Source organism: Galleria mellonella, unplaced genomic scaffold (genome assembly GCF_026898425.1).
Source record: "Galleria mellonella isolate WM207_F2 unplaced genomic scaffold, CSIRO_AGI_GalMel_v1 utg36, whole genome shotgun sequence".
NCBI lineage: Eukaryota > Metazoa > Arthropoda > Insecta > Lepidoptera > Pyralidae > Galleria > Galleria mellonella.
In genome coordinates this window covers 3,733,772-3,760,007 of record NW_026442086.1, presented here as the reverse complement: position 1 = coordinate 3,760,007, position 26,236 = coordinate 3,733,772, and the positions used below count along the sequence as shown (strand labels likewise).

The 26,236-nt window shown below is 30.7% G+C and overlaps 1 protein-coding gene across 1 annotated transcript in view; it reads right to left on the bottom strand.

Moving 5' to 3' along the window:
- The window catches only part of LOC128201176 (beta-glucuronidase-like), a 34,423-nt gene extending 9,661 nt beyond the window's left edge, over window positions 1-24,762 (bottom strand). The window contains exons 1-8 of the mRNA XM_052897302.1: window positions 24,441-24,762; window positions 11,192-11,461; window positions 9,888-10,070; window positions 4,565-4,716; window positions 3,843-3,952; window positions 2,645-2,838; window positions 1,838-1,984; window positions 1,186-1,358 (exon numbers count right to left, since the gene is read on the bottom strand). Of these exons, the coding sequence (XP_052753262.1) occupies window positions 1,186-1,358; window positions 1,838-1,984; window positions 2,645-2,838; window positions 3,843-3,952; window positions 4,565-4,716; window positions 9,888-10,070; window positions 11,192-11,449 (1,217 nt within the window). The 5' untranslated portion in view covers window positions 11,450-11,461; window positions 24,441-24,762. The remainder of the gene's footprint in view (window positions 1-1,185; window positions 1,359-1,837; window positions 1,985-2,644; window positions 2,839-3,842; window positions 3,953-4,564; window positions 4,717-9,887; window positions 10,071-11,191; window positions 11,462-24,440) is intronic.
- Between the last annotated feature and the right edge of the window lie 1,474 nt (window positions 24,763-26,236).

The following is a 26,236-nucleotide window of genomic DNA, read 5'->3' as shown; positions in this document are numbered from 1 at the left end:
TAAATATACTTGATAAATATTTAAAAAGTGGTCAGATAACAATATGTCCTCCTAATAATGCTTGTACCTATTTCTTATTAGAGGATTAATCTAAGATTTGATTTAATAATACGACAACTTTAATGTATAAAGTATGGATTATGCTTAAGAAATCAATCATAAAAGTCGATTCAGAATTATCTAAGATATCGCGTACCGTTGATACAAAACATATAGTTAAATCATGAAAATCCGCTTTTGGGAAGGCCATTTGAAACACTAATCAACTCAATTAGATGTATTTATAACTCTAAAAAGAAGTTTATGTTGGTAACATTGGACAAAAAGGTACTTGTAGATTATAATCTACCTGAAATAGACCATGTCGTATCAGTACCGCACGTGCTCGCAATGGTTCAACGATAACAGAAAGTGAGACATCACTTATCGTTGCCGTCAGACCATCGCATGCTGTAAGTATATACCTGATACGGCCATCGTTAGAGTCAGCCATTTAGAAAGTGACAGTAGGGGTTTTTAGAATCAACTAAATCATGTATCGTCCAATTAGAGATTATTGGGTATGGGACATTCACAATATTTGTTATAATTTTCAATTCTACAAAACTAGCTAGCATACGGTTTGACTGATGCAACTATGGAATGATGCCAGCAGAAATATATCACATGTAGGTTTAGGGGGGAAAGGGATTGTTAGTAATGGGGTCTAATAGCCCCATTACTAGCAATATACCCTCTCAGGTTGACCTCCACTCGGTTCCCCCTGGAAATCATCATGTTTAATTCTTGTCGAATTCATCATGGTGGGCCAACTAACCTGCATTCATTCTCACTTATCATGTTCCACTGGTGCCTCGTCGGTGTATACCAATAGCGCGGGCGGGGTTACCAATCCATTTTCACCCATTAAAAAAAAAACATGTAGGTTTGTACATACATATGTTGCAAGTCTAAAATCATTGCCATATAGGATATGCCTTAATAAATGATAGATAATTGAAATTTAAAGGCAAGGGATGGGCAGCAGCGTCCCTCTTAGAACACCTCTAAAGCCTACCTACGGTTGCCAATCCACCTGCCAAGCGTGGCAACTACTGACAATGGAGAGGCTTATGTTCAGCAGTGGACAGTTAAAAGATGATATGATGATGATGATGATTGAGCAATATCAAGTGATATGCTTACATAGCGTTAACGCTGGGACACTCGTCGATTATCATGATTCCGTGCTCGTCAGCCAATTGGTAGATCTCTTCCGCGTACGGATAGTGAGAGGTACGGAAGGAATTTCCACCAACCCACTTGATCAGATTTATATTTTTCACCCACAACACCGGATCCCAGCCTTTGCCGCGGAACTGAGGATGTGATAGAACAATATAAGTGTTATTTGTACATAGATGTTTTTTTCTTCAGGTTAATTCTTTCTGTGAATCCATCTTGTAACATGGGTTTATGAAGGTGATTATATCTACAAGTCATACCAAATATACCATTGTATCTATAACAAAACAGTAAAGGAGATTGTTTTAGGGAGCGTAAGTGAGTCTTCGACAAAAGAGACATAAACGCCTCTTTTGTCAAAGTCACTTAGCCCTAAGACAAAGAAAGGACAGCCCAGAATCCTATCGGCATAGGGCTTTTCATAAGGGATTAGAACTATACTGTTTAGGTGGTTTAGTTTTCTCCTTTTTGTACCGGTATATCCTGTATCTGTAATGTCCTGGGAATAAAAGGTAGCGGTGGGATGCAGTGTTTACCAAAAACATCGTGTAGTTACAATTTTATAATATTAATAAGAAATAATATTAACAAAGACATTAAAACTCATACTTACATCAGAGTCTTCGTGCATGCCGAACCCGCGCAGGTATATCTGTTGACCATTCAAGTAGACTGTAGTGTTCGTCCAGCTTACGGTTCTAATGCCGAATTTTTCAGTGTAAGTATCTACTAATTCATCTCGTGTGTTTACTAAGGAGACCTGCGAAGAAAATTTATTATTAAATTCTTCAGAGAAATTCATTAGTAAGTAAATATGCGAAGAAAATTTAATTAATTCCCATTTGTTTGTATGTGGAATACTGTGAATTATATTTGTTATGGTGAATTAATTAGTCGTTTTGAAGAGTCAGAGAACAAATCATTAACTATAATAGATAATAAAGATTCATAAATAATTACAAACAAGACAAGGATTCAGTTACCCATAGGCCAATATCTTTCAAAACCTCATACATCGTATGTATGTAATGTAAAAATTTGGACTCAAAATTAAATATATCTACAGACTATATCTTAGATTAATATATGCTACTTTAAATTCTAATATAATTATTTCAGCCGTTAACTGTCCACTGCTGAACATAAGCTTTCCCCAAAAGAAGAGTTTCGCCGGTAGTTGCCACGCTTGCAGGTGGGTTGGCAACCGCAGTAGGTTTTTATAGATGTTTTAAGAGGGACGCTGCTGCCAATCCCTCCACCATAAACTCCCTTAGTCGCTCCTTACGACACCCAAGGAAAAGGAAGGGGTGGTCCACTCTATCTCAAGACTTACACGGCATACACGACCTACACACCTAAATTCTAATATATGTAAGAAAAATCAAAGTCGAAGAATGTAGCTAGTAATTAATACAATTACCCTCATTGTGTACAAGTATCCAGGATCGTGATGCATGAGATAAGGCCACCAGAGGTGTGCCTGAGGGATGTCTATCACCCCACTGCAGTTTTGTGAGGCTGCGACCTTTGTGTTTTTCCTATCGAAGACCTCCACAAAGCATATGATGTCATCATCACTTGATCCTTTGACTGATATGTAGTAAGTGACAATACCTGTGTGACAATACACATAATGTAGTGATGTTGTAAAATCGTTTTTATTACTAACAAGTAAGTAATATTATGTATTTAGATTCTTGTCTTTATTAGAAAATAACAGATAGTTTGTAGACTTTTATAAATAAGAAATATCAAATATTCAAACGACAGGTATCTGAATTAAAATACTTGTAAGCCAATTATTCAGACAGTGGGTGATATTCCCCAATTTATTTATAAAATTAACAGGCAGGTAGGTAATCCATTTAAAATAAGTAAGTTAATTGGATTTACAGTACCAGCGGTCATGAGTCACGACACTAAAAAAGGTTGATATTTAGGTATTGATGTTACTTTTAATACATACACAGGTCCATAGATTAGTTTTCTTTTTTTATTAGTTTATGGATTGCATATTCATATTAAACAATAAAGTAAGAAGCATTTATTTGGTATCTACTTGCTAAATTATAAATGCAATCAATAACCTACAAATTTGGTTAATAAATTGCATTAATTTTATATGCAATAATAAATAATGAATATAAACTGAATGTAGAGTTACTGTAAGACGATTACAGTAGAATTTCGATTATCCAAATCAAATAAAACTAGGAGTATTTCGTATAATCGAAAATCCGAATAATCGATTTTAAATTCAATTAAACAATAATACAATTTTATATTTTTTTTTATTAGGTTAAGGGTTGTACATACGCCATTTAGACAATACGATATAAAAAAAATTACGAGCTATAAAGATAATAGATTACATAATACCTAAATTAATAAATAATAAATTCATAAATAATAAATTCATAAATAATAAATTCATAATATGTAATTTAAAAGTTTATTTGGAAATAATTAGGTAATAATCTTGGCTGTAATGAATTACATGTTCAGTTGTAACAACTGTATGGGATCCGATTCGTCCTGTCTTGTAATAATCGATGTTCGGCTAATCGAAATTCTACTGTACTCATTATATTTATTTATACATAATTTAATTGACTTACCCGTATATCCCTGTATGTCTGTATCTATGGCGATGTCTTCTATATATAATTGTGGTGTTGAGTAAATATACACCGTACGGTGAATACCAGCGTAGTTAAAGAAATCATATCTGTACAATAATAAAAAAAATCGACTTCAATTGTGGTAAAACTATTTATTTTGATTTAATATATATATATATATATATATATATATATATATTGCAGTCGGGTTAAAACTAAAAGTAACAAAACTTCTTAAGTGATATCTTCGTGAAAATTTCATCATTTTTGTACAGTACATGAACAAAACTATTTTTTATGCAATCTGAAATAGTAAATAAGCTAACGACCTATCTAATGGAATGGGAAAGTCGCCTATAGACACGAACAGCTTTATGGCCATCATTGAACAAACAGTGATGCTCATAGAATCCCCATATCAGTGATCATTCTTTTAAATTTATTATTTAATACATATAAAAAACATATCGTATGAAAATTAATCAACACTTAAAAAAAGAGGTAAGTAAATAGTGCTCATAGAACCCCATATCAGTGATCATTCTTTTAAATTTATTATTAAATACATATAAAAAACATAACGCATGAAAATTTATCCCCACTTAAAAAAGAGGTAAGTACAGAACACGCGTACTGATCAAATTTCTCAAAACGATCATTGTCCTCAGATATCGATCTAAATGAATTAAGTGAAGTTTCAATCTAAATTTGCTACCAACCCATTTTCCTGTGGTATAGTGTTAAGAGTGAGCGTGTTATCAATCGCCACAGTCAGTAAATTGGAACTGTTATACAGAACAACGTCCGTAATTTCCACTTCAAACGGTAGATGTCCGATTTCGTGTGACGTAACTTGATTGCCGTTTAGGAACTGAAATTATTAAGAAATATAAATTATTTGAAATATAATCCTTTTAAAATAAAAGTTACATGTCGACTTTGTACAGAAACGATTATTTAAGAAAGGCTGTTTGGAAGAGATTGCTTAGCGATAAGGCCGCTTTTTGTATCACTTCTCCTTAATATTTACTGTATTTGTTATTTCTTTTTTTACTTGGTGCAATAAAGTGTAAAATAAATAAATAAAAATATATAATTTTCTCATGCCCCATACGAATTCATTATTTCTCATTCCTGTACTGCGCTATGATGTTCATGTTGAACACCATGGACGTAAAAGTATATCAATCCTATGTTCTTTTCTACCATAATATCGCATGAGATATTAGGATTACAGAAGCAAAAATAAAAACTCGGGTGTACTTATGATCAACAAGTCATTTCAAAATGTTTCAATATGTCTTATTCTTATCTATCTAAATGTGTAGAGTACTTATAAAAGAACATACTTGTAAACTGCAATGCAATGTACGAAGCCTATTTCATTATCTGTGGTTTTTTACATATTGCTCAATACTATCAGAGTTATCGTGGTCTCCAACAGTGACTCATAAATATCCACTTAAATTCTTGAGGTTGCTGACATTATCTAATTGTATATATTACCAAAGATAAGTACTGTTTACACTAAATGTCACAAGTAGGAAAATATTACATAATTATTGTGTGTATATGATTGGCCATTTCTTAAATATTCATAATAAAATTTCTTGGTAAAGAAAAATTTTCATACTAAGAGTTATAACACAATAATTATTTTTTCCTTTTTTATATTTAAAATTCAATTTCAATTTTTTTATGAATAAATAATTTTATTAAATGAAATAATTTACTTTTCAGTTGTAGAGACACAGAAAAGTGATATAGTTGTTTCAAAATATTAAGAATTCAATAGCAATTGTATATGTTGGTTATTTTACATAAAATATGTGTCATAAATAGAAAAAAAAAATCACAAGACCATAATACCAATCAGCCAAAAAACACCTTGTTACACTAATTTTTTTATATGACCTGAAATTCCTTTTCAGTTTTTTCAATTTTTATGCTCATATCTATAACCCTGATTTTTATTTTTTAATACAATTAAAAAAATAGGCTTTATTCTTTGTACTTATCAATGAAGATAGTTCATTGTAAAAGCGTGTTACTTGATAAGCACCTGTAAAGTATAGGAACAATTCAGGAAATATTTAATACATGACAACCCTAAGAACCGTAGGAAGCTGATTGAGCAATATTGCTGGTTAAGCGAGGTCAGTGCTTCTTGCCCTCTTCAAATGCAATTGCCGTACGAACTACATGACACCCAGCCAAACTACCAATACATATTGCCTATTGACAGTTATTTATGCTATTATATATAATCTTAAAAATCTTTTAAAAGAGAAAAATAAATGTAAAAAAAGCTGTACGGTGTGATGGTAGAGGATATTAGTGATAATCTTGAATTATACTCGTATACAACCACATAATGTACTTATTTATGTGGTGAAATAGCTATGTATGAGTTTGTTTCCGCCTAAAGGGTAAGAAGGGCAACAATATGTCTGACATAAGAGGCAACAACTCACGAAGTATAGCAACGTTAAAATAAATATTATCCGTAGGAAAGTATTATTAATGATGCAGTCGCCTTTTTAAAATATTTTTTTTTAATTATTTTTATTTTTAGATACCTACCTTTGTATCTAAGATCATGATAATACATAGACAAAAAAGGATTGTTGTTAATCAACAAAGGAACCTATTTTACGACAAGACATTGGGAATGCCCCGATATTTAGATTCAGTTCAGTTTTATGTAAATTTTGCGATCGTATTTCTCACTATTTGCATTTTAGTCGTCGTACATTATTCATTATTTGTTTATTTATAAGTAGTGACCCGCCCCAACTTCACATGACATTTACATGTTTATAAAAATGTTTGATTAGGATGTATTGCACTGGTTTTTTGCCCGCTACTTAGTACGCGTGAATTTCAGAAGTAAGAAAACTAATACAATAGATCTCTTTTAGACGATGTATCTACGAGTAGATAAAATATACACCAGTTTTTTTAATTGGATCTTGAGGTACACAACTATGCATTCTACGTAGTGTAATAGTGTTTGCGTTATGCCAGAACAAATATACAGACAGAAAAAAAATTGTAAATTATTGTTTTGGTATCCATTTGCTTTCATTAAGACCTCCATATTAATTTTTCTTAAATATCTCTCGACATCGTTAAGTTACAATTTAATTAGTAAAATAAAATATATACAAATCCTTCATAAAAAATATCTATGGAATTGTGAACCCCGTATCAAAATCCGTTGCGTGATTTTGAAGAAGTGAAGGTTCAAAACTTTTGCTCAGCAATTTTTGAAATCTCATAATATTATAACACAGGGGATGAACTGATAAGATAGTTTCGTAGTTGACAAATTGTTCTATTACAACCAAGCAATTGCCTAGCGACAGAGTTGATTGGTGACACCTCTAGACGATCAAAGCAGATCGACACCCTTTATGTTGCCAACGTGGTTACCTATCTATGTAGATGACAATAGTGGACACTGTATAGCTAGAATTGTATTTATTTAATTACCATTAATAGTAAAATTCTTCATGTAATATAATATTTATGAAATACGATTACCATGGACGATAAAGTAATAGAAAGAATTCGCAAACTATAACGTTATCTAGTATTATAAAAATTATAAATTACAGAAATGAATACTTAATGAAAGATTACCGGTTTAGACAGACGAAACCACGGTAAACAGCTAGTTTATTATACTTGTATTTCACTAAGGAGTAAGTATTTAATATGCATATATCGTATATATTTTATCCATAGAATAATAAATTAACATTAGCAAGCTTACATTATGTTATGTACTTTGGTGGGCGTTCGATATTATTACTTATTCATTGTTATGATGGTTCAAGAGTTCCGCGTTCATTATGTTATAATATAATCATAAATATGTAAATACGAGTAGAAATAAATTAAAGCGGATATGTTTTCTCTTACAGATTATATCACATTAATATTCTTGCGAAAATAAACGCATTATTATGTAATCGCAGCTGATCCGCACTACTTCCTTCGTTTGCGTGTGCTATATTAGTGAGCCGACTACATAATGAGCTATGTAGAATGCTCTGTCTCGAATATTTTAAAAACTTCTAAAATTTAATATAAATACCTACATTCATAATTTACATAAATGTTTTGGATTCCTCTTTGATGCAGCATATTCATTCTAATTTGGTACATAATTATACAGTTTTTTTTTATACCACAAATGTGGCAAACAAGCATACAGCCCGTCTGATAGTAAACCGTCACTGTAGTTTATGGATGCCTGTAACAATAGAGATGTCACGTACGCGTTGCCGACCCTGAAGAAACTGTAACCTTTTTAAAAAATCTAATTATTTTCTAAGAAAGTTATCATTACCGAAAACATTTTTCAGTTCATAAGGATTCAAGTAATTGACTTTATGCAGTTTCATAATAGAATATTTTGGCACGCTACTCGATGTCAATAGTTTTAATATCGCCATTTGCCTTCATCTCAATATTTCATAATGGCATAGGCATTCGTTATATTACTAAGTAAGTTGACATTGACAATTGCAAGTTTCACAAGATATTGTTATTTTATTTATAATATTAGGTATTACTAAGAGTAAGAAACTTGTTAGAGTTGAAATCCGAATAGTCTTTATCACGACTTCTCTTAAGTTTAATTTGAATTAACCTAAACCTAAAAATTACTATTGTGGATAAGAAAATACCCGACTAAAATAAAAAGTAAAATTTTCCTAATCGGTGATAATTTTATCACAGGGAGACTTTGTACAAAAGTGGTTTGTTTGGGTACCTGTGTTTCTACTGTAAAACAGTTGTGTTTGTGTGGTTGTGTTTCGGTTTAAAGGGTAGTAATGAATTTGCAGGGTACAGAGGCATAACATCTAATCCTCAGTAATGGCAACGTATGATAAGGAAAAACAGAATATTCTGTTATGTCTATGGCACGTTCATATCTATAGACGATGGTTATCACATGCCATCGGGCGGGCCGTCAGTTTATTTGCCAAAGTTGCATAAAAATAAAATAAAAACAATGATAAGGAAAATTTGTAACAAATACTAGTTTAAGGCGAGAGACAGATATAGCAATTAAATAGAAATTTCGTCTCTGGTTGAATCTGATCGAAATAAACTTCTTCGAACATCCATGATTTAGGACGTATGACAGAAAAACATTAACCTATACAAAATCTCTTAGTTTACAATTTGAACAAGTTAAAAAAAAACTTATTACCTATAGAATTGGTAGTAATGTAATCAGGTAATATACGCAACGACTTATCTGGAATTAACGAAAATTTATGGCTGTTGCATAATCATCTAGCGTCTATGTGAATAAATACATAAATTTCATCTCCAAGTTTTTATTAGTCATTCAACCATTGTTTTTTATATTATAATTAGCCCGACTATGCAAAAGTCTCACATTTGATTTGACAGTGCAATACAGAATACAATTCTAAGCGACAGCTGTTTTGTATAGTGGACAAGGGCCAACGCCAATTAAAATGAATCCCACAATTAGCGTAATTGCAATTATTATTTTTAATTCAACTGGGAATGGTATTGGTAAACAGTTGAAGGTCTATATGATGGTGTGTGGTACCCGTCATCTACAGGTGTAAATAACACCAAGAATTATACATTGTTAACTACATATACATACATAGTCATACATAGTCATAGAGTGCATGACTATTTTATTTTAGTTAAATAACTACATAACTAAATAGTTTACCTTTATATATATGTGTTTATTCTAGAACGCAAACACCCACACTGATGTAGCCGATTCACCACAGAAATAGGTAAGGCGATGATAATACCTATTTAAGCGATTATAAAAACTATCATAAAAACACAAAACTCTATCTAGCAATAGATGAAAAATTCGGTACTAAATCAACAATTAGGTAACATCTTATTTGGCTTTCCTTCCTTATAGTACAGCACGTACCTACTAACACAAAGAATACTTACTCTATAAGTACTAATATATGTTATAGGTTTTCAAATATAGTTTACACATAAATTGATTTTGCAACTCACCACTTTCGCTTGATAATGAACGCTGCTGAATCTTAACCAAACACGTTGTCTGGCGTCACCCCACCAGCGTGGCGCGTAGAATCGCCTATCATACCATACCACACCAGTATGATCACGCACAGCTGCGTCCACGCCGACATCGTTAAAGGATGACGGAACCGGCATGGGGATAACTGGTCCAGTCTAGTGCAAATTGGAAACGTAATATCAATAAGGGTAAATGTATTGTTAGACCAAGCAAATGAATGCTCAAATTTTTTAATGCAAGCGTGTCTGTTGTATTTGTTCTGTATGTATTTGTTTGTATTCGTGAACTGTCAATCTACAAGTGGTTGAATATCTTAACTTTAGTTCTACACGCTTTTCTCTTGACTACTAAATTATTAATATGAATATTAGACTAAGTTTACTTTCAAGGAAGTGTTAATAATTTAATTAAAAATTTGTACTCGAAGAAATCATCTCGTACTCATAGAACGTATTCATTAAATTTATTTATTTCTTATAAAATATTAATTATATATTATATATATATATATATATATATATATATATATATATATATAAAACTACTATACTTCTTAGAATCACAAAAAAAATTTAATGATCAGTCCCATTCATGATCCGTACCCGACCTAAAGATCCCCATAACACTTGCAACATTTCCGCGTTGGATTGCCAGAGATATCCTTTGAGCCAGATACGAACCAGAACGGAGATCATGGCCCCAAATATATTTATCATATATTATAAATATGATCATTAAATTAATAATAATAAGAGCCAAGAGTAAATCAGTTAAAATAACACAGTAAGAACTATTGTAATAATTTATACGCTCACATATAAGTAGCATTTTTACTCTAGTATGAAAACTTTTATTGATTGATGTTCTAAAAACTGATACTCGTAATAAATTAAAATTATGAGTCTAGTGACTGCTAATTATGTAATTACGAGAGAATTTACGAAGAGCCAGTTTGTGACAAAAATGAAGTGTGCATTGTTTGAAGTTGGAAATGCTGTAGCATTTATAAACATAAATTGGTTAATAATTCGTAATATTTTTGTTTTTACTTAAATCTTTATCTTAAGATTTATTTGTTATTCTTGTTATCCATGTACAAGTTGCATGAGAATATTAACAGTGTATACTGTCTATTTAATGGAGATTTATATAAGATGTTAAGAGTATGAATTCTTCATCTTAAAATTACATAAATACTTGTGTTCTGACCATTTTATTAAATATTTTACTGAACTAGTTGTTGTTTTGCGGAAATCATTAAAATTAAAATTCTTACCTCAGCAAGATCTTGTAGATACCATCCATTAAGAAATCCAAATAAAGGATTATTTGGGGGTGACAATCTAAAATTCCATATGCCGTCCAGCTTTCTAAGGTCTCTGGTCAGGGTTGCTCGTGGATACAGCGGCGAACCCGTATTTATAACGGGTTTCTTTTGTATTATGTTGATGACATTGTCACTAGATGATACCGGAAGTATGGCAGTGACAAACGGTACGAACACTATTCCCAAAAGGATCAACGTTGACTTCATCGTAATTATTTTCTGAAATTAAAATAAATTTCTATTTTGTATATTTGATCGGACGGGATGATGGATTGAATCCAGATTGTTAACTTCGAACGGTGTGGACAAGAATCAGTAATAAGGAAACTGTAATAGTGGCAGTTTGTTGATAATCAAATACTGTGTTTTCCACTTTGGTTTTTTATTTGCATACCTACCTACATGTTTGTGTATATACGACCACAAGTTAAGAATACCTACATGATATTTCACTTCACCATTCGTCTGTATTTATTTATATATATATTCTTTTTTTTATTGTACTTGAACAACTTGAAAAGATACAGCGATTAGTTTAACAACTTGTTAGCAAGGGTAGGCTTTTTCTGTATATTGTAGTTATTAGATATATACCTACTATAGCACTATTATTTATTTATTATACTTATACTGTAGTATAAATTAACATTTGATGTAGGATTTCGAATTATAAATGATTGCAACCATAGGTGCATTTCAATAATATTAAAATAAGGAAAGTATTACTGGTCAATATTAATTTAGGTTTTTTATAATATTATTACAGTGCATATTGCTGGTAATATTGTATAAGTAGCAACGCAAATTATTTCGATAGTATTTTCGAATTTAAATAATTTATTGAGTTTATTCTCTTTTATTATTGTCATGTTTAATTCTTTGCTTTTATTATGGAATGGTAAACCCGCCTGCATTACTGGTTGACGTTGACAGGATACCATTAAGAGATGACAAGTAAAGATTCATGCTGTGCATATTACCAGAAATTAACATACTTTATGGCCATTACGTGGTGTTTAATCTGATAGGATACGTTGGTACTATGGTTTAACCAGTTTTACTAATAATTTCTCACCCGAAATGAGTTAAATATTACTGGCTACTAGATAGCAATAATTCTTTGATATTAGAACTATAATGGATACATTATTAATGGATATTTATTGAAATTTGAAATAGTGTTTTAAAAGAATTAGAATTTGGACACCGGTTGAATGACAAATAGGTGTCATTACGTATTAGCATTATCGTGCGCAGACGCAGGCGACACACACGTCCATCGACTATATGCAAGTGAAATCTATTTAAGATGCGACATTTGTGTATATTATTGTATGAGGTGTTCATTATCTTCATTGTGTAACAGAACTCTTTCTACACTTCCTTATTCCTAGCAGGCACATATTGTATATTCAAAGAAAAATCATTACATAGCCGCACAGATAATAAAATAGTGGTAGGTAGATGCTGTCTTTAGTGATTATAACGAAATTGTAAAATTTTTAATCTTACTAATACAATAAAATTATAACTAAACAATATTTATACATGGGAAATATAAGATAAAAAAGATAGAAGATATAAAAGATAGATAAGTCTTATAAGATCAATAAAAGCCAGAGCAATAACTTTTAGAAATTTTGTCTGTTTGTCTGAATATTTTTTCCAGCATTACGCAAAATTTACTACACCAAATTGAATACAGTTTTCACAACTGTTTCCTGAATGTATATTCTGATGTATATTTTGTCTTGGTATCCCATGTAAAAGTGGCCTATTTCATTGTATTTCTTAAATAGTAGGCAAAAAGATAGTATTATATTATAAAAATCGAGTATTATTCTATTAATTGGAAAGATTTGACAGAGGCAGGCAACGCACAAGCAACTCCTCGTGTTGTTGTTACGGTAGCCGCTTTCCATCGTCCGTCTGCTCGTTTGCTTCCTTAACAATAAAAACAAAAATAGATTTTAAACTGGCTATAGGTTGCGGCTTGGCTCATGTATATTCGCATAAATGAAGATATGACCCATTTATAATAAACACCTTCAGTCAATCAGCATATATAATATTCCTCTATAAATAGAAATATGATCAAACTCTAATACAGAATTTAAATCTGTAGGAACTCTATAATTTAGGTTATTTAAACATGTAAAAAGTACTTTAACCGTCAATGAGTATATAAATGTGATATGAATTTGATACATACTTATTAATAATAAATTAATGTTATTAATTTAGAACACCTATTTACATAACAACGAACGGTTTTTATTTTTTATATATGACACATAATCCGTTGAAATATGCCATTCAGGTAAGTATGTAAGCGATGTCCGGTACGCGCTGTGATATGAAAATAGAGTAGATAACTATGCAACCAGATACGTTAATTATAGGTATTAATGTGAGCATTGCGAAACTATTTCATGCCCTAAAAAGTAAATGTTAGCATAGATAAAAAGTTATTTAACTCTGTAGCAACACTTTTTCTATAGGTAATATTATTATTTACCATAGATAACAATGGATGTTAAATGTATACAGTAACCATGATAATAAATGGAGATCTCATTGCAGTACAGATAAGATAATATTAACATAATTTCAGTTAATAGATTTGTTATTGACTAGGTTAAGTTTGTGAAATGCAAATATTTAATTTTTGTGGAACATAAAGTATTAATAACGTGCCATGAATCAAAAATTACTCTAGATATCTTACTCAGCAGACTAAATAAAACATTTGAATAAAAAAGAAAAAAATGGAGCGTGGTGAAAGAACTGCGCTGTATGTAAACCGTAGAGTCTGCAGTCTGCAGCACACTGCAACGCGACACATATATTAAGCGCCTAAAAGTTAAAAGCCTAAAGTAAACCATTGATTCCTAGATATACTTGAGCCTAAATAACTGCTAAAGTACGATAAATATGCATCCATAGCCCCTCTATGTAATCATATGTAACGCAATATTTCGTAACGGATAATTCGCATGGACTTTATATATCTACTTGCGTAAACTCACGCTATCTTTGCTTAGGTTATTTACTGTTTATTAATAAGTTCTAGTTTTTACAAATTATTTCTCTTTTCATCTTTTTTCCTACTCCGTTCTTTATCCTGTCCTGCACAGCAAGTACAATCTTAGCTCTTACTCAGCATAAACTAAGTTGGAACACAACACAGTGCGTTCTAACTTACAAGTTGTAACACCTTTTTTTCAGATAGGCTTGTTGACCACCTTTATGGTATAAAAAGAAATGCTTTTCTGTTACTCTTAATTGGCGTGTTTATTTAAAAAATTAAGAATATATTGGTATTTTATTGTTTCAGTGTGTGGTTCTATGTTGAAAAATATTTTTATTCCTTTTGATTGTTACCACCTGCTACCCTCTGAGTACCTTAGTTATCAGCGAACTAGGTTCAAGATTACTATTTCCCATTATTTCCGTCAGCTAGATTAGTATGTATACTGTATGTATAATAAAATTATCGTTTCTGGTATTGAAGCAGACTGTGCATTTTGTGTGTTCAAAAAAATCAAGTAGATTCTTTATTGCTCTTTGACGTGAACCAAGGACAAAGCAAAACGTGTACTGAATATGTAATATATAGATAACTAATATTAGTTATATTAAGTTGTTCTAAAAGAGTGCCGGGCAAATTTTATTAATTTCATAGAAATTTCCATGAAATTAAACGTCTCAATTTAACCTTAGAAAGTTATATAAGAAACTGCAAAATATGAAATGAAATGATAGCGTTCATTATTCTATCAATATATTTTTTATATACACAAGGATGTCCTGTATTTATAACAAATACTAAAAATATGCACCTAAACAGAAATTAATACCATCAGCGATAGTTATTAACGACGAGACAGGTCTGTGTTATATTCGCATCTAATACTTTATTGCTTAATATATTTATTACTTAATAATCACATGCCTTCTAATTTGTTATTTTTTTCCACTCAGGTCATTCATGTTTTCTAATTTATTATTTCTTTCCGCCCAGGTCAATTCAGGTCACCAGTTGTCCACCTTAAAATAAGTTCATTTACCTTATAGCAAAAAATGTGCTCACATAATTACACGAAAACTCAATTAATATTGGAAAACAGCAAAAAAGACTAAACATACATCAAAAGGTCAGCGGCATTTGGAATGATGTAATCACACCATAATATTTTATTGTTGCTAACATCGTGTTTAAATAATTGCCGTTCTTTAATAATAGTTAAACTTAATAAAAAATATAGTATCTTTGAATGTAAGTAATTAGTAGAACAGATTAAAAAAAACATCGAAGAAATAGTTTTGTTCATTTAGGACCTGTTGTCTCCAGTTTCTATAGCAATTTCTTGATGGACCTTTGATATAAAAATAAATCTAAGATACACAATTATAAACAAAACAGCAGTTCTGAAAATTGAACGCATTTAATCTAATTATGTATTCATTTCTGACCAACTCCGAATATTTTTACAAATCTTGTAAACATAAACGTGACACAGTTTTATTATCTCTACTTATGCTTTATCCTCCGATAATTAAGAGCAGTAGGTAATTTTAAATTCGATACATTATCTATTTGTATGGTACGAAGAATAACTTCTGTATGGGATTATATTGAGTTTTTTTTTGTATCAAAGATTAGATGCCTAAAATTTCAGTTTTGTGTAAGCACACTAAGCTGAAATTTCTCATTAAGTTTGAAATGAGAAATTGAATTATTAGCATGATTACTGGGATTTTGTGATTAGTCATAAACTTCTTTCTTTCTTAAGAAAGAAAATTGGGAAACTGATAAGCTCCTTTAGTTGGTAAATTTATTAAATAAATAAATAATTAGAAATAAAGTATTTTGTTTTTATTTAGAAGAAGAAAAAAATAATATATATTGATTTTATTTTGCTAATAGGAATCATCAACTAAAAACCAGATGATACTACAAAATAATTCATTTTTAAGTATAAAGGTAAACAGGCAATGAGTCTTTCCATACACTATGATAGCTAAGTCCCTAAGAAGAATATTATCTACCTACATAAGAGCTTAACATTCCGACTAAGATTAGTTAAATCTATTCAATTACAAATACACAACAAGAAGATAAAACCATTAAACTACTAGGAACACATAAATCGGTGCATTCATCTGTACGCCTAGGCGTCTGCAGAACGCATTTTCATTCAAGCCCATTAAAATTCCCAATCCTTCCATTCTACTGTTGAATACATTCATTGTGCCCTGAGGAATGTTTTATCGTTGATCTCTCGATGCACACTCGGGGAACTAAAGTTTTAACGATAATCTGTAATATCAGCAATTTAATATAATGTTGTCAATTGCAAAAATAAAAATGATTTGTAATATTCGATTTCTATATGAAAAAGTAGATGCTAAAAGTTTTTGGAAATGCCCGAATAAGGAGTACGTAAAACATTATACGCCTGTATCCAATCAAGAATCTCTAACAAATATGTTTCCAATATTACAATACTATGTCACAGTCAATATAATACTATATACTATATTCAAATAACATAATAAATAATGATCCTAATATTTTCTTGTTGTTAGTGAATCTATTCAAACATGCAGGTTGGTAATAAAACTATAAGTAGATGGGGTATGCATGTGCATCATGTAAATACTGCTGGACAGAATTTGATGAAATTCTGTGTAACAGCTTATTACCTACAATTTTCCTTCTAATTATATGAAACAATACAAATATTTATTGCGACATCGCCAGCATGGCTAATTAATCAACTAAATAAAATACCAAATCATATTTGTGAGTGAATGTACAACCGAGGTTGAACCTGGCGTGGCATCATTTAACAAACTTATCTGGAGATCATGGCCGACTACAGCAGTCGGCTATATTATACCGTCCATCCAACTATTGTGTATCTACAAATTATGTGATAGTAAATGCGCGAATGAATCACACTAGCTATGGGTGTTAATTAACATTAAATATGACATAAGTGAGGTTGCATTAAAAGCATTTACTTAAAGTAATATGAAAATTCAATATATGTATATACATATCCATTTTCATAATAATAATAACGAGATCTTTACGACATCTGGTATAATACAACTGTTTTGGAAATGTTTCTTATGATCTCATTTATGTTTTAACGTTACGTGTATACGGGACGTAAGCGGTAGATTTACAAAGAGAACAATAATAAATGTTTCCCAAACTGTATAAGAAGCAAGGTCAAAATTTAATAAAATGATGTAAATTAATTAAAATGAGATATTCATATAGTGATGTTTTCTAAAGGACAAACATTTGTTTAGTCCATTTGTGTTTGTCTACAAAGTTTCCGTTGAAGGTTGACCCACGCTATCTATTTAAGAAGATATGGTACAATATGTAAATAAATAATGTAAACTAAGTATAACTTAACTTAGCATTAGAGCAAATCGACATTTTATCCTCAATTTATTTACAATTTATGTTCATATATGGATTCAGATATATTTTTCACCAACACCAATGTGTGTTCCTTTAACCCTTAATTTGACATTGTCCGCTTCACTGAACACAAATTGTAAAAAAATCCAAGTCATTAAAATTTTACAATATTGTTTTATTACCCTACTTTGGCAATGTCCGCTACAGAGGGCATGTATTTCCTCAAAAAGGGAAAGAACATGATTTTTTAATTATTTTTTACAAGGTCCTATATCCTAAAACATATATTATTCACAAAATAAAAAAAAAAGATTTTTTTCTGACAAATTAAGGGTTAATAACACCACATTCACCATTTAAAGATATAATATATATATTATATATACTGGCGCGAAAAAAATTGTTAATAAAAAATAAGTACAGTTAAGTACTGTTTTTTGTTTCTAATTTATTTCATTGAAATTTAGAACTTAATCTGCATAAAAATAGATAATGGTCTACAAAATCATTGGTGTGAAGCTAAAATAAGGTATCATTGTACTGTGTATATTTTATGCTTTTGTTTATTATGCAAAATGTCATAGTAATTAGTCATGTCCTTTGTTCGTTGTATCCAAGCAGACGGTGCTGGAACTCTGGGAGTAGCTGTTGACCCGCTTTAATAAAATGTCTCATTAAAGCAATGAGCTTAATTACTTAGGCTAATGTATCCGTTTTGGACTTATCCACTCATAGTATCTACTTAAGTAAATATGTAGTTTAGAATAAGCAAATAATCAATCATAAAAAAAAAATACATGACTTCAATCCGAACAAAATTAATATAGGTCTAACATAGAAGTAAATCTTATCAATTATCAATTATAAAAAATATCAATATTACGCTTAATATAAAAAAATATACAGTTAAGTATAGAACATCCTTCTATTTTAGATTGAGAAATAAAGAACACGCGAATCGAGACCTACATACTTTTTGAAGTCGTTAAAAATATTGAGTGATCCTTTTGTTTGTTACTTTAATTCTAATGTTACGTTTTATTACACTCACACGTACGAGTGATATATTTTACATGGGTTGAACCTATAAAAGCATCACCGTGAGAAAGGTGTCATAAGAACATGCAAATCGTAACAATGTTGTGTTGTCAAATTACAGAAATATTTAAAGAATTTATTCCATCGTCAATAACATCAGTAAATCAGACACCATTAAAACTGAAGACTCTTTATAGAATGAGCTTGCCGTCGAGGTACTGTAAAGACTACGCTATCATTGAGTTATTAAAAGTGTCATAAAGTTTATTCAAAATTGGCAACATGCATGTGACACGATTTCTCTGAAATTACGACACACCTATAGGCTACGGTAACCGTTTACCAATAGACAGGATTAAAACCTCTTGATGTGTAATTAGAATATATAAATATACGTGATATTTATCGAAGGGCTGCTTATGTACTTCTAAAAGTAATAAAATTCTAAAATTTCCAAAACATAGAAGCTACTTTTGACTGCAGAAAACTTAAGGACGGTAGTTAAATCTTTAGAGATGTTTTTCATCTGCTAAATACACTACAAATATGCCGTTGGTGCATGAGCGTGAAGCAGAGTGCCGTAGGTAGTTGACAGTTAGCTGGATTATAATTGCAAGCGAATCAAAACCGGTGACTGGTGACAAGCATTCAAACGGTGCTTGAATGGTTTGAATTTACAATAAAATAGAAATAGTACATAAATATTACTATAATAAAATGAAAACTGTTTATTGTTAAAAATGTATACTTATTTAATATTTCTTTAGGAAGAATTGTATGCGACGCTAAAATGCAAGGATGCAGGTAATTGAAGAGACTAATCTCATGATCATATTGGACTTTTTTTTTGATAAGTGAAAATGGTATGGTAACCCCGTCTGCGCTAACGGAATACGCCACCACCAGTACGCAACAGTGAAGAGTGATAGATGAGAATGAAAACAGGCCAGTTAGCCCATGATGATGAATTCATTAGGAATTAATCATGATAGTTTCTAGGGAGAATCGTGAGGAGGTCGACCTGGTTGGATTCTCAGTCTCCATTACTAACAATCCCTTTCCCCCCCATATTGGACTGTATACTATCTGAAAAAAAGGGATCGGAAGTTACCTATAGATATGATAAGTTATGAAAATGGATAAAGCAAGAAATGAATGGAACAATAGATGCTTTCAACATAATTTTTATCTGCCTACCCTGTAAGATACCTAACATGAACTTAGATATTATAAACCAATTCCTGATTCGTTGTCGTTCTGACCAGATGCCTATTATGTATATGGTTTACTAAATGCTAAACTTCTTTACTAACATGATTTTAAGTCTGTTATTAACAAAATGGATTTCGTTATCTGATATTATATAAAGAATAAACAAATGAATATTCCAGTACATTAAACTTGATACAATATCGACGCTCAATAATGAATATTTTGGGAATATTTGCCTAGATTATTTGATAAATCAGTTAGGTAAATTCGTTTATTTTTATTCGTGTCAGGTACTGTCAAGAGATTTGGAATTTGGCCTTTTTTGTATCACGGGGAGTGCCAAGCAAGGTAATGACTGACGAAAATGGTAACTAATCGCCTGTATCTATAAATAAACAATATTGGATATCGGAGACTACTGCTCGTATACTATAAACAAGGCATATATATGATCGATTATTATTTTTAATCTGATTTCCAAATAAGGAAGAGGTTCTAAATCGATCACATTTTAATTTCAATTTTCGACCAATTTATGTAATTCTTATTCAAATTATTATATTGATCCCATAATAATTTTGTCAAAATATAAGTTTTAACAAAAATCTTATGCTATCTTGTTGCGTTGTTACTTTACTATTACCTAAGTATATCTGTATGAAAAATTAGTAAGGTAGTACCTACCAGCCAGGTGAGCTATATAAAATTCTACCATCAGTAAACTTTACGTGCCCAAAAGGCATATGACCTCGGAAATAACAAACAACTGGCCCAGTTCACTAAAAAACAAACATAGGTGTGTTGTGGGGTGAAATGTGTTGTTTCACGCACGATTTTTGTTCGTCGACGTTAAATTGGTGGTTCCAGCTATAAAAAGAGTAAAGGCATTATCTTGTTAGTACGTACCTATTATGTTTAAGCCATATACAATATTTTACATTGTGTGTGAATTAGCTATTATAGTACATAATTATATATACATACATATATGTACAAATACCTATATATTTAATAAATAATAATAATCTTATTTCTACTTTTTGTATAGTTCCGATATATGTCAGGATTCTCAGTGCTTTGTACGAGGTAAATACCTAATCGTATTCTAAAATTTATTATTGCCTCTATTATCCACTGAAGCACTTAATTGACGCTGCCTTACGTGAGTTGATGGTCACATTAAAAGATATACCTATAGAGTATAAAAATACTATCATTTTCAATAATTGTAGGGATCCGGAATGAGATTATTGTAAAAATGTCCCTTAATTATATTGCCTTTAGCAGGTTCTATACTGACTCTAGTCAAATACTATAAAAATACTCGTAGAAAGATGGGTGCGGCGTTTTGCTATAATTTTTACCCGACTGCTGAAGAACAAAGAGTACATTAAGGGTGTTTGTATGTGCGTATGTTTGTATTTATCATCACGATTGCACGACTCAACAATTAGAATTGTTCGTGATTTATTATTAATCTGCGATTTATTTGCTTATTAAGTAGTTAGGTATAGTCGTTATCTAAGACATAAATCGCCGATGCATTGTGATAATTTATCTGAGATTGAAGTAGTCAAGTTGTTATGTATGTTTCTATCTATCTCTTATTTATTTCGAGAATCCAAAAGACACAGTAAAACAAATCACATTGTGCCAATTTCATGAGTATTTTGTTTACATAGAAGTGTCGAGAATCGGAACTGATTAGATGAATTTCAACGAGCATGATTTTATCTCATTTCAATGGTACTCATATTTTTAGGTTCCGTATAGCTAAAAATTAATTTATAATTTTCACATTTTAAGGCCGTGTGGTTCCAGCATAGAATAGGCCGCCTCTTCCTTTCCCGTTGGTGTCGTATGAACCGACTAAGGAAGGGCGAGGGATGAGCAGCATCGTACTTCTTAAATGATTTCTAAAGCCTTAATGCGGTTGCTAACCCGCCTGCCAAGCGTGACAACTACTGGCAAACATCCCCAAGGGGGAGACTTGTTCTACAGTGGACAGTTAAAAGTTGAAGTCATGATGATGACATATCAAGGAAAAATAAAAAATATAGTTTATAACGGATTTTTTAAAATCTAACCTTCACATTTTAGGCTTATAAATAGTTTAAGAAAAATTAAAAGGCACTAAGAAAAGTTAAGAATTACGTAAAAACACTACCTTTATATAAAAATATATTCACCGGTACAGTGCATGTGATAAAGTATGTATAAGTAAGTTCGTTTATGTATACACACGGAAAGCTTTTATTGTATTTGTTCCTTTTATTGCTTTAAATATTCTTGAACCGGTCAAACTTATTTGAATAATTTTATTTTCACACAGAACACAATGTTGTAAACATATCCTGTTTTATTTGTAATTTTTGAGCAAAAAACATTGAATGCCATTATGTTGTAAAAACCGGTTTCGAAAAAGGAATTCCTCAATCCTAGGTAAATATTTATATAAAAATTAACCCTGATAATATATGGTTTATTTGCTTGAAATTAGTTGTTATGTGTAACAATATAACTTGTCATTTTGCGTAGATATTTATAGTTTACGAGTATTGTAACATTCGATTGAATTTAAATACCCACTAATTATTATTTTCCACTATAGAATAATTGAAATTATAATTTTTATATGTATGTGTGTGTGTGTTCTTTTTTTTAGTTTTGGCCAACAATTATTACTGATATGATATAACAAACCTTATACAGGTTGATTAAACTGCGGTCTTTAAAGGAAACTTCTAAAAACTTTTATTCCGTTGAGAATTTTTTTTCTAAAAAAATATGTTATATGAAAACATGATAAACAATTGAAACTAATTTGCAATATGTATTAACGTGTACAACAGAATATACAGTGAGTATTTTATTAACACCATATGCCGCTGCCCAAAGAAGGCCGCCAATTTTCATTGATTATGCAAAGTAGGTACTTAAGATATTATTTCACGACCTCTGGCCTTTCGGCACTCTAGTAATATAAAGATGGTATTTTAATAGCAGTTATAAAACTTGCCATTGTTTGTTTATTATATCAACTATTGATAATATAATTAATGTAAGTTTTTAATACACAAACATCGTTTAGAGAGTTAATACGCTTTTAAATGTAAAGAAACTTAAATCAATTTTTCAATCTCCTAAGCTGTTAGTACTTTTAAAATAATATTTTATACAATACCTTCTATAACCAGTTCAGGAATAATTCAAAAAGGTCTTTCCAGGTAATTTTTTTATTTTAAAATATAGTCTCAACCTATGAAAATAAAAACAACAAGAAAAACACTCCTATACACATATTTTATAATATTATAATCATCATGAATATTTCCATCTCATTCATAATAGTGCAGGCAAAAATAGATATACTCGTACTTCCGAGTATCATCAACAAATTTTTAATGGCAACATTATACCTTAGCATTATACTGATGGCTCATAAGGACAAGTTTCCAGAGCCGTAAAACATCTTATTAAAAAAAAAAGCATTATACTGTAAGAATAGGATTATTTATGCTTAAACTATTATTAAACTATTATCTATCTATGATTTTTCTAATTAATATTTCTTTTTTTTATTTTCTTTTATTAATTTAAATTTTATTATACCTACCTACACTACGTGCAAATACACAATTAAAATTTATTTATATACCTACATATAGCAAATTTTTTCGACATTTTTCGACTATACGGAGAAAAACGAAATGTACTTTTAGAATATGTTCATACAAATTTGATGCCTTAAAATGCCTGTTTTTTTTTTAACAGATGATAATGGAATGGTAACCCCGCCTGCGCTAAAGATATACACTGGCAGGGTACCAGTGATTAATAAGTGAAGATGAAGCAGTTCAGTTAGCCCATCATGATAAATTCACCAATGAATCAATCACGATGGTTTCCAGGGGGAACCGCGAAGAGGTCAACCTGATAGATTATATTGCTAGTAATAGGGTTGCTAATCCCTATTACTAATAATCCCTTCCCTAAAATACCTGGTTAGGATTAAGATAATAATAATATTTTTTGGAAGAGAGGATTATTTAATTTTAATATACATATATTATGTGCGCTAATTTATTATAAAAGTAATTAGTTACCTATGTTGCTCTCGCTTATGACTTAATGCTAAAAACATTCTCTCCCACTCAACTTAGCGAAGTGTTATCTACATAAGTGTCTATATCTTGGCGCATGCGTTTTTGTTTTTTGAAATAATAGTGCATAAATTATTTTTTATTTATTTTATTTTTTGTTTATTTTACTTCTTAATCACTCGATTCGACAAAAATAACGCTAAGATTAACTACAATTGTTACATTTATGTTTATAAGGATTTACAAATAGTTGAAGGTAAAATCAAGTGTAATAATTTTTTTTTTATTATTAGGAGTGATTCGTCTAAAAATTGATAATCAACAGGTACGATTGTACCAATATTTGATGAAAATACAATCAAAATTTATTGATTTTTTAATATTAATATAAAATACTTACCGACGTATGTTGTGATTAAATAAAAACTGGATTTTTGGCTGACACTAATATAGGTTAATTATTTAATGTTAGTAAAGTTTAATTTATTATTCACAAATAAAATTACTAATTTTAACTTATTTTAATTATAATAAATCGAACACACTATTATTCTAGTTGTTTTCGTTTTAACATATTAATTTACGAAAGTACTGTTTAGAACAAGTAAATTCACGTTCATCTGTTTTCGATGTAAAGGCGCGAAATTTGAAATTAGAACTTAAGCGCGCTCTCCACCAGACGTGTGTCGGCGGACTGGCTGACTGGATTCGATGTAGTAAATATCCCACTCGTGTGATAGATCGGCACTGGCATAAACCAACTAGATCTGAACAAACGTATCAATTTACTGATAACCATAATATGCGAGGCACAACTTCATTTGGTTGATAAAATATATATTTCACTTTCTAGCTAAGTTAAGGTCCAGACACGATAAATGAGCAGTAATGAGTTAATATAATTTATTTGGATGCAAGTGAAGTATTAGTCAGAAAGCAATAATTTATAGAACTTATAAAAAATGAAGCCTCAAGCAGAGATAATAATATACTATACTAGTAGTATTATAATCATTGGAAATAATTTTTGAATCGCGAGAATTGTATATAAAGTTAATCGATTGCCAGTTTATAATAAAAAAAAAGGAAAGTATTGAGAAAATGGTCATAACAAGCCGATTCAAATTTATTACATGTTCTTACATTTTGAATTTATATGTACATTATACCGTACATTACATTTGTTATTCTTCATTGACAACAAATTGAGAATCTCGTCCTTTTTAACCGACTTCAAAAATGGAGAAAGTTTTAAGTTCGACTATATTTTTTAATGTTTGATGTCCTTTACAAAAAAATCGTTGTTTAAGTAGAAGTAAATAGGGACTAATTTTTTTCCACATTCATCATTCATTACATTTTTTTTTTACTGTAATAAATAAATGAACTCATGAATTGGATACGTGCACTATACTATATATTACATAAAAACCGATTGAGCATCTCAATGTGACACGTGTTATCAGAGTTCTGTAGTTGTACTTATACCGAGGTCGAAGCAGGTTAGCCGAGGTCATGCCCAGCCCAAATCCCGATTGTCCCGATGATCTGACATTGATTTTATCCCGCGCTATAATAAATAATTTAAGATTATATTTAATGAATTATATATACTCATAAACATAACATCAATATCATCAGAGGCGAGCATTTTGTTATTTATTAATATAGATAGGTACATATATACGTATTAAAACCAGGCCCACTAAAAAAAAATTAGGGTCGACATATGTGCTAGAAAAACGTAATTTAGATTTATAATTTATTTTTGAATAGAATATCATCACCATCATCATTTTAGCTATTATCTGTCCACTGCTGAACATAGGCCTCCCCCATAGACTGCCATAAGGACCGCTCCTGAGCCACCTTTATCCATTGACTCCCTACAATGTAAATCGTCACTTCATCTTGTGGGGTAGTCACCCTACACTACGTTTGCCCGTACGGGGTCGCTATTTAAGAACTATCTTCTTAATCGGTTGTCGATTTTTCTAGCTATGTGACCAGTCCATTGCCATTTCAGCTTGCTTCTCCTGTGAATATTATATACGGATACCAGTACGATCATTATTCAGTATATACCGTTAGCGCGGGCAGGGTTACAATTCCATTTTCATACATTAAAAAAAAATACGATTATTATGTATATCAGCTATTATAATCATAGCACAGGTGATATAATAAGGAGTCAAT